Below are 16,337 nucleotides of genomic sequence, written 5' to 3' on the forward strand. Positions count from 1 at the left end.
TCAAGTCATGTCAGAGGACTTGTCGTATGAAGGAAGATGGAATGAAGCTGAATGGTAATCACATGTCGTTGTTTTTTGACCATACAGGTTACAGAACTTTCCATGGGAGAGCTCCTGCTTCACTCCACAGTTTCCTGGCTGAATCCCTTTCTGTCCTTAGGCAAAGCAAGGAAGGATCTCGAGCTGACAGTGTTTGGTTAGTATGTCAAAGAGAGCAGAGGGGGCTGATGGTGAACGGAGAGCCCATCTCCAGCAGCCACTAGACTAGAGTGAAAATTGAGCTCCTTGTCATGATTCGAGTTAGTAATGCTGGTTTTGGCTATTTTAAAGAATGGACCAGAGCCTTTCCCACATACTTATTAGCTTGTGCTCATCTTTCCCCTCCGAGCCCACTTTCACCCCAAGCTGTTGAGCTCGGGAGTTCCCACTAGAAGTGATAAGAACAGATCTCCGGAGGCGAGGCTGTTCAGAAACCTGCTCTCTTATTCGCCTGCCATTTTAATTTGAGCAGAGTTCTCTCCAGGACAAGAGAGCAAGTGTAGACAGTGTTTAGTTATGGCAGTGAACACTGTGTGCTCGTCTCCTTCTCTCCCCTCCCTAAAGTCAATGCCATGTTCCATTTGAGAGAATAGCTTTTAAATAAGCAGGTTCTGCATAATTCAAATATGAACAGAAGGAAGCGCTATCTTTTGCTTCACATCCTGGCATGTTTTGAGATCTTATAAAATAACATTTATTTTGAAGGGTTTTGTTCCACTTTGGGTAATTCCTTTTTTTTTTTTTTCTTTTCCTTTAGTTTTTAAGAGAGCCGTCATACTGGTTTACAAAGAAAACTGCAAACTGAAGAAGAAATTGGTAAGGCTGGAAATAATAATCATTAGCACGGCCTTTTTTGATGCACTTAGCCTTCATTCTTATATTAAAGCAAAAAAAAAAAAATCAACAACCCAAAAATGTACATTAGCTAGTTTTACTTCTTCCACAAAGGCTCTGCACGAAGGACCTGGGAAGTAAGCGGGATCTCCCCGGAAGGACCCTGGTTCACTAGGTCATTGCTAGCACCACATGGAACATTGAGGAGAATAAATGCAGCGTAATGGTGGGAGAAGGCAGGGAGAGAAGGACTACAGACGCAAGGCAGGACTTCTTCCAAAGGATGATTTAAAAAAAAAAAAAAGCTTAGTAACTGTCAGAACCCAGCGCTGGTAGAAAATAGAATGGAGACGCACTAAATATAAAACGAAATGTGTGCCACTTGCTTTTGCTTTGATGTGTCATCTGATCGCAGTCACAAAGTTAAAGAGTTACTGAGAAGATTTTCTTCCATCAGGAAATCCCTCTTGCCTGTACAGTTGGTCACTAGGTGTTTGAGGGCATTAGAAAGTGTTAGTATCTAAGAGGGAATGAATCAGTTAATTAAAGGCATCTTTTAAATTCCCGTGTGCCAGGCATAGCGCATTTAATAGGTGAGAGCATGTATATTAATAATTATTTTTGTGCTATTAACAGGGAATAAAAATGATCAGGACACACTGTAACAAATGTGTAGCTCAAGAGCACCTGAGTTCAAATCTAGCTTCAGATGCTTGCTAGCAGTGTGACTCTGAGCAAGTCACTTACCCTCTGCTTGTTTCCTTAAAGGTAAAATGAGCATAATAACATCCCCCCCCCCCCCAGTTGTTTTGAGGATCAAATGAGATATTTGTAAAGCACTTAGCTCAGTTTGTGGCCCATAGTAGGCCCTGTATACACATGCTCCTTCCCTGCTAGTCTCCCCAACTCCCAGAAGCAAGTTAATGGTCACTGCCCAGAGGAAACAAAGAAGGCTCTTCCTGCGAGAAATGCTCATTCCCTCTTCGTGGCTCTTCTGATTGCAGCCTTCCAGTTCCCGACCTACACACGTTCACGGTGACTTGGACCCCTTCAAATTCCGGTGGTTAATTCCTTTATCTGCTCTTCAAGTCAGACTGGGAAATGCAGCAGGTAAAAAAAAAAATTCCCCCACTCCCCCCATGTAGTACAACAGCAGGAAAAAGAAAAGAAAACTTAACTGAATGATAGACTTTTGAGCTAAAAGGGGCCTCGGACTCCATCTAAATTAAATGATCTCTTCACAGATGAGAAAGCGGTGGCCCAAAGGGCTAAAGGGAAAGTCAGCTAGTTAATGGCAGAGATGACATTTCCTGACCCCCCAGGCCAGGGAAATATCTACTACAGTCAATTATAAATGTGATGGGTCTTAAAAAAATATATTGGCAAAGCGAGATATCAGAAGCACCCTTCACCCTTCCTCATTTTTGCTACTAGAGTTTTGCATGGTAATCTTTTATTCCTTAATGCACAATTTGGAATGCAGCGTAGAAACATTTTTATTTAAGCCATTTTAAAACTCGATTTAAAAAAAATTTAGAAAGTAAGAACAGCCCTGATAGATTTTTCTCTCCCCAATTTCCTCAACGACTCCTAAAAAAAACCAAACTCTAGACCTGGAAAATTTTCACAACCCATTTCTAAAAGACTAATGTCCTAGTAGTGATGGTGTGGAGCCTTTTAGAAGAGAGCAGGATTTGGTGCCAGAAGATATTGATTTAAATCTCAGATCTAATACTTCCTGTATCACTGCAGGCAAGTCACTTAGACCACTCTGAATGTGTTTCCTCATCTGTAAAATGGAGTCATGATACTTCTAGAGCTGTTGTTATTTTCAATCAACAAGCATTTTTTTATACAGCTACCATGTTCTTGACACTGCAATTAAGCACAGGGAGATTCAAGGACATTCAACAACGAAGCAAGCAGGTGAAGAAGGTAGATTCTAGGCATGAGGATTATCATATTTCATGTGAAGAAGAGGGAGAAGGCCAGTTTTGTAGGACCAGAGAGTTTTTTAAGGGGAGTATGATAAAGGCTGGAATGACATGTTGGAGCCAAGCTGCAAAGAGCTTTAAAAGATAGAATTTATAGCAGGTGCCCCAAAAGTCTTAGTGCAGTTTTAAGCTTTAGTAACTTCATCAGTATAAATGCTACAAATTTATTTTCTTAATCATTTGAAAGTTTAAATTTACATTTCTTTCCTATTCATATAGTTTTGTGACTTCTGCATAATTTTAAAAAATTTGGCAAGAGAGCAGAAATCATCAACACAAACAGTATTGTGTATACATGGATGACACTTTCTTGGGTAGGGGATGAGTAGAGAAGGTCCTCTTGCATTGCCACCTTGGTTATGATTTATTTCCATTAGGTTTTTTTCTTGGGTGGTCTCATCAAAACTGTCATGTATGCATCACAACCTGATTCTTTGTTTTTAAAGAAAAGACACAGCATTGAAGAGGAAAGAACAGTCTATAGTCAGACCCTGCAGAGATTGAGGATGATGACTGAGAAAAAGTCATCAGATTTGGCAATCAAAAAGATCATTTATAACTTTGGAGACGGTGATTTCAGTTTAGTGATCGTTGGAAGCCTCATTACATAGGGTTGAGGAGAGGAGTAGAGGCAAGGATTGTAGAAAGCTTTTTTATCTTGACTGTGAAGAGAAAAAAAGGTGTATTAGTTTAGAAGGTAGGACTGAGGTGATGCTGATCTGATGATGGGGAAGGTGAAGGGGCTAAGACTTACAGGGAGGCTCTGGGTCCCACACCATGTTTGGCTTTTTCTTACTCTCATTTCTTTTAAGATCCTGGACATATCCTACTGTGCTGGACTTGGGATAGGATTAGAATTGGGGAGAGAAGATTGGAAATGGTTAGGGTTGGGCCTCAGTTTGTCAGTCTTGACCCTCCTCTGCCATATTAAGAGCATTGCTCATGCTTCATCTGGGCCCTCAGAGACTGAGAAGTGTTGTCACTTTCTAATTCCAAGTTGGCCCAGGGACTAGACAGAGTTAAGTAGTGAAAAAACAGGTAAAATGATGAAGGAACTGGAAGACAATAAATATGTCTACACAGTACACCTAAAGCTTCTTAAAGGTATTTTTGAAGGTATCCTTGTTACAGCGGCAACAAGTGTGGTAATGACCTTCAGGGAAAGAAAATGAGACTCAAAAGGCAAGAAATTTTGGCTAAGAATTGCCACATTTCTTGGTATTGCTTACAAGTCTTATCCATGGAGATTATATGGATTTGTTGTGTTTTAGTTTCGTTTTGGCTATTTCTATTTTTTATAGGAACAGAAAATAATTCTATCTGGGAGCTGATCCACACCAAGTCAGAGATAGAAGGGCGGCCGGAGACAACCTTTCAATTATGTTGCAGGTAGGTTTGGGGCCATTTTACTGCTCATAAACTTAAAAGCAATGGAAAAAAGATGGGACAATTTCATTTTGAAAAGTGACTTTTATTTTCTGCTGCCACAGTTGTGGTTTAGATGAAAGTTAATTTGCAGGGAACTTAGCACTTCAATAATTCCCAAGAAGAGCAGACTCTGTGTGTGAAATTTAACTCCATGTCACATAAGATTCAAAAGGCAGGAAATCTAGTCATACTGAAGTTCATGTTCAGATGTTAAAAGGAGGAGGTTGGACCCAAAGAGGTAAAATGCTATTAACAACCTGAATTATGATTTCCTCCCACTGCAGTGACTGTGAAAGTAAAACCAACATTGTGAAGGTGATCCGTTCCATCCTGAGGGAGAATTTCAGACGTCACATAAAGAGTGAATTGCCACTAGAGAAGACGTGTAAAGATCGCTTGATACCACTCAAAAATCGGGTTCCTGTTTCGGCCAAATTAGGTGAGGAAAACTTGTGCTAGATGTGTGCATCTGGAATTAAACTTAGGCTTTTGATTCTCTGAAAAATATCTACTGTTGTGCAGAGGCTACATAATCGCTTTGAAAACTGACATTCAGAGCCAGATACACATAACATATGTGGTAATGGAGTCCGTGCTCTTTATTGCTTTTTAAAAAACCCTCCCTTCTGTCTTAGAATCTATAATAATTGCTAGTTCCTAGGCAGAAGAGCAGTAAGGATGAGGAAATGGGGGTAAAGTGACTTGCCCCAGTCACCCAGTTAGGAAGTGGTGTTTGAGGCCAAAGTTGAACTAAGGACCTCCTGTTTCTGGGCCTGGCACTCAATCCACTGAGCCTTAAAAGGCAAATTAACTATCTTTATGATTCAGCTTGTTATGGGGGAAAAAAGAGCATTATCTGTGAGAGAGAAAATCCTCGGAGGAGGTACTGGACTAGACCACATAACCATCCATCAGTTACCAGAGCAGCAGACTGGCCTTCTCAAGAACACAGCATCGACAGAAGCAAAGATAATTGTACTTTAGATTTACTATTTGGTCACATAATTCAGCAGAAATTCTTAGCCTGCCAATAGCATCTGCCAAAATGTTAGTGAACTCATATTTTAGGATTCGTTTTGCTGTACTGTCTTAAACCTCATAACGTACTTCTTAATATCTGTTTTATTTATATTAATATCATTTAATCTTGGCTCATTTACTTATTATAGATCCCTCTGTTTCTAGAACAAGAATAAGTCTTGAATGTTCATCCCTCCTATAAGCAGTGAACCTCATTTTATCCTTAACAAACTGTATAAGCAAGCAATCCCCTGGCTAATTAGCATGACATAGGGCAGTGATAATTGCTTACATTAACCAATTAGCATACTTTTATTAATCACCTACTATGTGCTAGGTACTGTGGAAGGCACATAGATACAAAAAAGACAAATGAAACCTCTTTGCCCTTAAGTTTACATTCCATAGGGAAAGTGTGTGTGTGAGTTTTAAGGGAAACTCAAGAAGTAAATAATTCCTAGCCACACCCAATTGGCTAGAGTTATTGAAGGTCGGAAATTTGGTCAAATAAAAATGACCTCATTTTGTGACTTATCCAAGTCTTATTCTCTGTATTGGAATAGCCTTGTAAGTAAGCAGTAAGTACTTGCGCTGGAAGGAGCTGGCCTAGATTTTTATCAGTAACTAGTATTTTGATTTCATGTTAACAAATTTGCAGTTTTTATCCTTCTGACATTTCCCTCCCTCAAAAAAAAAAGTTTAATCTCTATTAATTGGCTATTGTGAAAATACCACATCTCAGGTAAAAGGCATAAAAACTTTTGCAAGATGAAATGGAATTAAGTGTTAAGTTGCTTATGCTATTTTATTCTTTTAAATCATGTTCCTATATAGCTCTCAAGGCAAAATGTATTTTTTTAATTGCAGCTTCATCAAGATCTTTAAGGGTACTAAAGAATTCTCCCAGCAACGAGTGGAACAGTGATACTGGAAAAGGAAACTTACTGGATTCTGATGAATGTAGCCTGAGTAGTAGTACGCAGAGCAGTGGTTGTCACACTACAGAAAGTCGACAGGAATCCAAGGATTCGTCACCTGAGAAGTACCCACAGACATGTTCATCTGACTTTTCAGACAGTCTTATTAAAGAGTCTGATATTTTGAGTGATGAAGAGGATGATTTTCATCAAACTCTGAAAAAAGGCAGCCCTACAAAAGACATTGAAATTCAGTTCCAAAGGCTGAAGATCTCCGAGGACCCCGAGGGTGATAGCACGGCCGATCAACCGCCCAGAACAGAGGTTGGAAACAATCTGAACAGTGTAGCGCATCCAAAGCTGGTGCGTGGACATTTCTGCCCCATTAAGCGGAAAGCAAACAGTACCAAAAGGGATAGGGGGACTTTATTAACACTGCAAGCCCGCCATCAGTCTCTTGACAGTAAATCTGAAAATGCTAACATTGATTTAAATTCCCTACTAGAGAGGGAATTCAGTGTCCAGAGTTTAACATCTGTCGTTAATGAGGAGTGCTTTTATGAGACAGACAGCCATGGAAAATCATAGCGCTGACTCTCAAATTTCGATCCACATATGGTTTCAGTGGCTCATTTTGCTTTTCAGCTAATGGTAAAGTGGAAATTGCCAGAAAACTACTAACTTTGGTTTTGTGCACTATTTTTCCCCACAAAAGAATAGTTGTAAAGGTTTAAGTTATTTTAATTTATTGTATATCAGAAAAGTAGATTAAGCTGGTCAGAATCTGTAAATTACTTAGTTTATATCCTTTTTTGAGCAGGTATCAAAATTATTTGGTGTCTTTTAAAGTAAAATTGCATTTTAATTATTTTAAGTTATGTGAAAAAAGTAAGGTGGGAAATTTGTGATTAATTGCTTTTTAAAAGGTCAACTTTTTTAATCCTCTGGGCATTTTCTTTCAGCTGTTTATCTTTGCTTAATTATGCTTCAAAGTTATTTTTAAATGTGGTTTAGGGGCACAATGTGCAAGAATTTCATTTTTGTAAGGTTATAAGAGATGCTGTTTATAATAAACATATATTATATATATCTATATATCTATGCAGTATATCTATTAAAAGAACGCTTGTACTTTAATCTTACTTGATTGTATTTATTTTCTCTATCACCTGTACAGGAAAAGAAAAATAAGTCATAGCTGGGAACTGGTATTTTTACGAACACTTCTTACTGAAATGGATTAGGTAATCTGTGTAATGCAACAGCAACACTATCCCAACTAGAGTAAATGAGGAAGGAAATCCACATCTTAAATTTGACACGAACAATTTAAACATTATGCACATTATCACAGGCCCAGTGATAGCTATATCCATCTAATCTAAGTCACTCTCATCTGTCTGCTTTTTAGGCTTTTCACTTTTCTTCTGCTTGAGCTCTTCCCTGTAATTGTAGGTGAAAAGGTTTGGGTTTTCATCACACATTTTTCTGTAGACATCGCAGAGGTTCTTGAAATGCAAGATGGAGAGCTGGCCTGGCCGTAAAGTAGGGTCCACATCAGCCAACATTAACATTTTTTCAGTGTTTTTTGAGCGTTCAGCTTGTGGGAATAGGATTCTGATGGAAGGAAAAAGGGGAAAAAAAAGTTTTATTTTAAAATCTTAAACAGCCAAAGTCTGCCTCGTGCTTCACTGAACTATGAAGAAAGTAGGCGCCTCGGTACATGTACTGAAACTGTTTGACTTCCAACTAACTTGCTGTTAGGAGGAAAGAACAGAAGTAACAGCATTAAAAGACCACTGGGGGACCCAGCAAGCTGAGGTCTGGTGTCTGCAGTGGGAAGCACTTATAGGAGTCATGGGACAAAAACAAAATTGCAGTGGTGTAAATGACACTATTGTGAAAATGCAAATTTGAATTATTCTTTAGGAGTTATGCTGATAAGGAACCATCTTTAATTGCCCAAATAATCTTCATGGGCCTTTGGATCTATGGATCCTGTCTCTCTTTATGGCATTTTGAAATGTTCTGAATATTAAGGAATAGTTTGTTCCACTTAATGGGATGTTTTGATACGTCCAAATATCTGGAAAACCCAACATACTGGATAACCTAGTAAGACTTTATAATAGTCTTCACGTGAGTGGTGTAGATAATTTTTTGAAACCATGTCACCAATCCTTGCACAGAATACTGGCTCAATGATATTCCCACTTGGTAGGATAGTCAGTAAAACCTGACAGAATTTAATGCCTCCCCAACAAGACCATCAAGAATTCAGGGCTGTCTCTACTTCGGGAGAAGGCAATGGAGGAATAGTCAAAAATCTTTAGAAGTGTGTTTTTCTAGAGTGTAGAAAGTACTGCCAAAGCATGCTCTCTAAGTGATTTAAATGTATATAATGAGCCATTGCATTAAAACACATGCACAGAGGCCTTTTTAAATAGCCAGATGATGTTTCATTTTGCTTTAGATTATCGAGATATTGTTGATTCAAATTTTCCCCTTGAATAAAATTCTGACTCCAAACTGCCAAGGAGCCTGTTCAAAAAGGCTTGGGAGAAAAGATTTCTTGAATGAAAGACCGATTTGTACTTAATCTGATGGAGGTCTCAGTGTGGAGCTGCATTCTGTCAAGACAGCTTTCCTCCTCCCCATTTCTAATGTCTTCAACTATCTATGGAGGATAATAAGGCTCAGAACAGCAGCCCAGCACATTCTCGTCCTTTGGCAACAGAAGAACTGTCCTGAGGTCTGTCGGCCTAGGAGACTCCTTCTTTCTAGGACAACACTGCACAGGGACATTCAGGTTTATTTAACGGCTTCCTTTAGGGGCATAATGTGCAAGAATGAGAAGCACCAGTGTAGCAGTCACCGTAGTGGTGGTGCCGGTGGGAGGGGGAGGAATAGTAACAATGAGCATAGTATGTTGCTTTGCAAAGTTCTTTACACCTATTTCATTTCATCCTTCCAATAACCTTATGAGGAATAATTCTAGTATTCCCATTTCAGAGATGAGGAAACTGAGGCAGAGGTTATGTGCCTTTTCCAGGTCACACAGCTGGAGTCTCTGACATTGTATTTGAAATCGTCTTCTTGACTCCAGGATCAGAATTCTATCCAACGTACCACTTGGTTGCCTCAAACAAAATGAAGTATAGTGAACACAATATGGAATTTGGGTTCAAATCCTGCTCCTGACACTTCCTTGAGAGCCTGGGCAAATCACATAAATTCTGTGATCCTGATTTTCCTCATTGGTAAAATGCCAGTATTGAATCATACGATCTAAGGGCCTTCTAGTTCTAAATCTCTTAATACCTAGTCAGCTTGATGATATAGAGCACTAGTGATTTGTGGCTTGTAATTTTTTTTTGTTATTTTGTTGTTTTTTTTTTTCAAACCCTTAACTTCTGTATATTGGCTCCTAGGTGGAAGAGTGGTAAGGGTGGGCATTTGGGGTCAAGTGACTTGCTCAGGGTCACACAGCTGGGAAGTGTCTGAGGCCGGATTTGAACCTAGGACCTCCTGTCTCTAGGCCTGACTCTCAATCCACTGAGCTACCCAGCTGCCCCTGTAAATTTTTTTAATTTAAAGTTTTATTAGCCTTGAGGGCCCATATAAATTTCCAAAGTAAGGGACACAGCAAGGTAAGATGGAAAGAGTGCTGTATGCCGACTTGTCAGAAGGCCTGGGCTTACAAAATCTTGACTTGAACTTGTTTAAGTTCCCTGGGACTCAGTTTCCTCATTTGTAAAATCAAAGGGATAAGCAAGATGCCATCTAAGGGTCCATTCCAGCCAATGATCCCACATCCTTTTTGTTGTGGCATTTATATTGGGCATGAAGGAGATGAGAATACATTAAAATCTTAGAAGAAGAAACTTTTGGAGAAGAAACCATTCTAACATTCCAAATAACTGAGTTTTCATAAAGTTTATACCTCATTAAGAGCCATTTAAATTTTTAAAAAATATTTTGGAGAAATCTTTCTGAAACTATATGGCCTTAATCAGAATACACTCACTATAATAGCTTTTCATTAATGACTGGGGATCATTTGTATAAATGATTACATACTGTTTCCATGCATTTAGCATCCCTAAGGGACTTTTGGGATAGTGTAAATTCATCCTTCATCTAATTGTCCCAGCCTGCTGTCCTTTTTGAATTTTTCTGTCTCCTTCTTTCCTATTAGTTTGTCTAATTATAAAAGAAGATACTCTTAAAAAAAAAAAATCTTTACTTTCTGTCTCAGAATCAATCCTGAGTATTGGTTCCAAGGCACAAGACAAGTAAGGGCTAGTCAACTGGGGTTAACTGGGGTCAACTGGGGACTTGCCCAGGGAGACACATCCAGGTAATAGATTCTCTCAAAATTGGCGGCTTTTGGACTTTATTATAGGCTGGGAAACCAGATAGCTAAGTTTGTTACAGCTGCCTAATATATAAAAAAAAAAGCAAACTGACTTAAGTGAGAGCCTGATCTATTTACAAAGTGAAGACATTTGGGTCCATAATTTGGTGACCATCATTCAGGGGCCTTTCCCCCTTAGTTCCAGCTTCTTAGCCATGTTCTAGAGATCTTAAACACCCTAAGAAATGTGTTGGTATTTAAAAATTTGCCCCTGCTAAAGCAAATTTTCTTAAGTTTTACCATGATGCGACTTAGCTTCTTAAAATGGGTTACTATTCAGAATTGATTTATCATGAATTCTCAGCAATTCAGAGATAGTCACCAAATCCTGTGGGATTCTGAACTTTGCACAAGTCTATGTATGATAGAAATAATCTACAAATGGTATTTAAATTCAAATTGATGCTTAGAATTCAATTCTGCTAACCTTGCCAGAGTTTTCCTTCTTTATTACCCTAATCTTCATATGCCCTACGACAAGCGTACTTACAAAACTCTAATACATAATATTGTTGACTTTAAGAATTCTGCTGTTAGAAGCGGATTACAGCTTGTTTCTCTGTGCCTGTTACACCTATGCTATTAAAACATAAAAACACAATGAAGAAATTTCTTACCCAATCCCATGATGGCAGTATTTCCTTCTGAACTGAAAAGTACTCTGAACAACTTTTTCCACCAGCTTAAATGGCTGATTTATCTGTGGTTGCACCAGGGGAGTGAAATGAACAACTCCCACATCCACCTTAATTGAAAGAAAGAAGAATGGGTTTTGTATAAACTTGGGTGAAGAGAGAATAATAACCCCATGGAAATTTCCCACAACTATACCAAATGCCTCTCAAAAGCACAGTTTCCTATTTTAAATTTTAATCTCTTCTAGACTTATAAAATACTACATTAGCACTTGAGATAGCTCAAGGAAATGAAAGCCAGTTACATCCTATTCTACAACGAAATCCTCTAGATAAATGCTTATAACCTTATTGAAAATGGCATTTTAGCTTTTGTCAGAGTTGTCAGATAAGGAAGGACACCTTAGTTTTTGAAAAAGCAAAGACAAGAAAAATAAGCAGCTCCTGACACTAAGGGCTATACTTCATATCTAAAATATGGAGGAGGAGGGTAGGAATCTGGGAATCATTCCATTCTAAAATTTCAGAAAAGGAATCAATTATATCATTTTAGAGTTTGGGTACTAATGTGGATCAATTAGCTGGGCTGTGCTCAACAATTCAGAATACATGATCAAAAAACTTTTTGAGAGCAATCTTTGTGTTCCTCAGAAGGCAAAAACTATAGGATTGTTCAAAAGATGAAACATGGTGTCATAGAAAAATCATTTGGTGAGAAAACCAAGAGACTTCAGTTTTAAACCTGGGTTTGAACACTTCACAGCTCTAACTTTGGACGAGTCATAGATTCTCTTAACCTCAGTTTTCTCATATGTTAAATGGTTGGGCTGGATGATTCTTAGGTCCCTTTTCAGCTTGTGACTGTTGGGAGTGAGGGGAAGGAAAGAACCAAACAGCTTCGGGAAACCTTGTTGTTTGGCTGCCATTACTAGTTGTGACTATCATCTGGTGTAACTTTTTAGCAAAGGGATACTTCTGAACACTGACACTGGAAACTAAAAAATCAGCTACCTCATGGGGACAATTTGTTCACATTTGAAAGATGAGTCATGGGGCAAAAATAAAGGGTGAAATGCATTTGTCAAGCATGCCGGAAACAAGGAATGGGCAAATTTTAGATCTCTGGGCTATTTCCTAACCATCATCAGCATCACCTCACTTAGCCTTGAAGAATCTAGAGTTATTGACACACTGTATCTTTGCAGGTTGTTGGTGAAATTAAATGCATAAAAATAAAAAAATGAAAAACAAGGCAGGGAGCTGCCTTTATAACAATATGCTATTTTGAACAATTAGCAATATACTTTTCAGGTCTTGAAAAGTTGGTTAAAATGGAATTCTAGCTATAGGAAGATAATCTCCATTAAAAATCAAACGCAATTGACACTTTGTAGGAGATTATGCTTACTTAGGAACAGATGAATGTTTGGGTTTTATAAGGCCCTACCAGCCACATTTTTTTGCTCCTGAAAAAGACTTCACCATTCCTGAGAGAAATAGAAACCCTATTTCCTTTAGAACCACATGGAAGCTGCTTGGTAACTATAGTGACAGATATGAAAATGCTTTTTATTTATAATTGACTTTCTTTAAAATTACAACCATTATTTCCCTTTTTTGTATTATGTGTCTAATAAAACAGTTTGATATTTTAAAAATTGCTTGGAAGGCACTTAAAAACGGTATGATCTATTATTGCTAGTGAGTCCATCTTTTCACTATTTAAATATTTTTATAAGATGGGACAGCTAGTTGGCTTAGGGGATAGTGAGCCAGGCCTAGAGACGAGAAGTCCTGGGTTCATATTGAGACTCAGAAACTGTGTGACCCTGGGTAAATCACTTATCCCCAATTACCTAGCCCTTGCCACATTTCTGCCTTGGAACCAATATTTAGTATTGATTTCTAAACCAAAGATAAGGGTTTAAATATTTAAAAATATATATATAGATAAAATACTGTAAAAGACACATACTATAAACCTGTCTAAACCCGTGATGGGCAAACTTTTTAAAGAAGGGGTCAAAGGAAAGGAAATGCTCATCTGTCAGTCTGTTTCTAAGGCAACTCTTTTGAACTTTCATTGTATTGTATCCCACTCATTGTATTCGTCAGATTAGGAATAATGTTGTGCAGCCTGATAGAACACTTCAGCGGGCCGCATCTGGCCTGCCGGCTGTAGTTTGCCCATCACTAAACAATTTATAGAAGATGATTAAAATTATCCACTAACTCTATAACAACAATGCTGAACCCACATTTGTGGCAAATTTTATTAGCATTAACACTTTTGGTTATAAATGGCTGCATCACAAATAAATACTTTAGGTTAGTCATAAGTAGAAATTCTAAATATTAACCCTCCATTTGAACTACTATCTCTAGCATCTAGCACAGTGCCTGCACATAAGTGGCACTTAATAAATGTTGATTGACTGGTTTTCCAGTTCAGCAGTAGACTCTGAGGAACATAATGGGAAGCTATCAAACTCTGGATCTTGGGTTGGGCCAGCTCATGTAATGATATTCATTGAAGAAGTTAACAATATATACATAAAGCACCTGTTGTAAGCCTACCCCTATGCTGGATTCTCCAGAGTAGTATTTTACACCTGCTACCCTAGAGAACCTTGGGTTTAACCAAGGGATTCTGCAGAGAGCAAGTCATAAAAGTTTCCTTTTATGTTCGATGCACATAATGCAGCTATTAATTCAGGGTGTTTTCATAGACTGGCTAAGATCACTGAAAGTTGACAGAAATCTCTCAATAATCTAAGATGATACAATTAATTGAAAAGAGGTCCATCTCTGCAGAGCTGGTGTAAAATAATGAATGTACAGATATATCCTTATTGTTTAATTACAATTATTTTTGGTTCATTGACCACTAGATAATCGGATAAAATCAGCAATTAACAAGAAGGCAAAAGTATTAAAATACTAAGACAGTGTGTGTTTGGAATTCAGGGAGGTGCCATTTAAAAGTATCTTACAAACTTCCTGTGGACACGTGGGGACTTTGAGACTACATTCCCTGTGATCCAATGGGTTTCTGGTTTTGGAAGTGGGGACGTCTCTGATGTCCCCAATGTATAGGGCAGCTTAAATTCGGAGGGTGGCCTTGAGACCGCCTCTTTGTTACCTGAGTGGGCTGGCTGGCGTACGAGAGAGACAAGATGGGCACTGGTGGTAAATTTTAAAGATAGTCAGGCGTGGTCATATATATTTACCAACATGGCCATGGCAATTAAAATATTAATTTCTCTTATAATATCAGCCTTTATCATTTTTAATTGTTACAACAGTAATAATGAAGCAAACACATGTGAGCTTGGTACTATCACATCTCTCACAAATCTAGGTTTACTGCTAGTGACCCTGATGCAGAGTTTCTCAGGTTACCACATTACAAAAAACAGTTCATTTCATTGTTCCAGCAAAACCATACAATTATTCATAAACTATACAGATAATTTTAAATTATTCAATTTTAAAAAAAAATATGACCTGAAATAAGCTTAATTATTTTTATTGATTTACACAAGAAAAACATGAAAACATTAATGCCTTACAAGGTCAGCTATCATCTCTAATGTATTTTACATATAATAAGGCACTTGATGTTTGTGGAACTGAACTGAATTCAATAACATTCACAATTATAAAGCAATTATTGGTAGTAATCAGATACATCTTGTGTAAGGTGTAATGGCAGAATCAATCAGCAAGCATTTATTATGCATTCTAAAGTTAGATACAAACAAATTTATCTTATATTATTTGGCATTATTAAAAGTAGATTTTTTTTAAACCCTTAACTTCTGTGTATGCTCCTAGGTGGAAGAGTAGTAAGGGTGGGCAATGGGGGTTAAGGGACTTGCCCAGGGTCACACAGCCAGGAAGTGTCTGAGGCCAGATTTGAACCTAGGACCTCCTGTCTCTAGGCCTGTCTCTCAATCCACTGAGCTACCCAGGTGCCCCTTAAAAGTAGATTTAAAAAGTGATTAAAACATTAAGGACTTCACCATTTCTGAGCTGTCTGAGAACCTGCTCTATGAGATACAAAAGAAGTTGAAGACAAATGAGACTGAGTTGTACAATGAAGTGCTAAACTGTGCTATTAACTAAAATTCCTCCATAACCTGACCATACTTCAACCATCTTAGTACTGTCCAGACTGAATGTTCTCTTCAAGTCAATTTCTCCTTTTATGCCCTATCTTGATTACTTTCCCACTCTGTTCAAATTTTGAGGAAAAGAAATGAGCACTATATCTTTTTAAGAAAACTTTCAAACTTTCCCTCAGCAAAGGTCCTTCTCATTCCCGATTATAAACAGAATTATTGGAGAAAAAAATTGTCATAGTCCTTTCTCCCCACCTGGTGTAGCTGCTTGCCCCTTGATTGTGTACTACCATAAGGATACGGTTACATGGGCGGTGGGGCATGTCACCTAAGGATTAATAACCTTCTAGCTTGGGACTTTGGAGTCAGTTATTTTACCTCAAATATTGAAGAACATAGTAAACTTTTTTATCTTGCTTTTACTCTTGCTCTCCAATGTATGATCTTAAGGTGGAAGAGGATGTACCCCTTTTCTACTGCTGAATCATATATACATACATAAATATGGATCATGCACCGATAGAGACAGAGAAAGAGAACAGAATGGTTTTAAAAATTATCCTAGTAGTTTCCATAGCAATGAATTATAAGTGTATGATTAAAGCACAACATTAAACTAAAATCAACTTTGTAAGTTATTAAATAGCCTCTGCTCAGTGATGAGTCCCACAGAGGCATTTCATATTTTCAGGTTCCAACAAATCACGTTGCAAGAGTTCCTCCCTCCCTCCTCCCTGCCTCCCCTTTCCGAATTCTCCCACAGCTCAGAAAATGAGCTAGAGACCTGGTATTTATCTTCCAGCATGATCAGCACTTTCTACTTCTCAATTTTGATATGCTATTCTTTATTTGCTACACAGCAAGTGAACTTGTTAGAGAGCTTTATCACCAATTCAAAACACTTCGGAAAAGCAAGTTTTGTTTAGTTG

At 38.1% G+C, this 16,337-nt stretch overlaps 2 protein-coding genes across 2 annotated transcripts in view; one reads left to right on the plus strand and one right to left on the minus strand.

Annotated features, from left to right (window-relative positions):
- Positions 1-7,320, plus strand: part of TIAM2 (TIAM Rac1 associated GEF 2) — a 153,816-nt gene extending 146,496 nt beyond the window's left edge. The window contains exons 19-24 of the mRNA XM_044675470.1: positions 88-196; positions 797-855; positions 1,878-1,983; positions 4,169-4,256; positions 4,580-4,734; positions 6,183-7,320. Of these exons, the coding sequence (XP_044531405.1) occupies positions 88-196; positions 797-855; positions 1,878-1,983; positions 4,169-4,256; positions 4,580-4,734; positions 6,183-6,820 (1,155 nt within the window). The 3' untranslated portion in view covers positions 6,821-7,320. The remainder of the gene's footprint in view (positions 1-87; positions 197-796; positions 856-1,877; positions 1,984-4,168; positions 4,257-4,579; positions 4,735-6,182) is intronic.
- A 60-nt stretch (positions 7,321-7,380) lies between these two features.
- The window catches only part of TFB1M (transcription factor B1, mitochondrial), a 74,827-nt gene continuing 65,870 nt past the window's right edge, over positions 7,381-16,337 (minus strand). Inside the window, exons 6-7 of the mRNA XM_044671743.1 lie at positions 11,267-11,394; positions 7,381-7,849 (exon numbers count right to left, since the gene is read on the minus strand). Coding sequence (XP_044527678.1) covers positions 7,609-7,849; positions 11,267-11,394 — 369 coding nt within the window. The 3' untranslated portion in view covers positions 7,381-7,608. The remainder of the gene's footprint in view (positions 7,850-11,266; positions 11,395-16,337) is intronic.

The sequence above is a fragment of the Gracilinanus agilis genome, chromosome 4, assembly GCF_016433145.1.
Source record: "Gracilinanus agilis isolate LMUSP501 chromosome 4, AgileGrace, whole genome shotgun sequence".
In the NCBI taxonomy this organism is placed as follows: Eukaryota; Metazoa; Chordata; class Mammalia; order Didelphimorphia; family Didelphidae; genus Gracilinanus; species Gracilinanus agilis.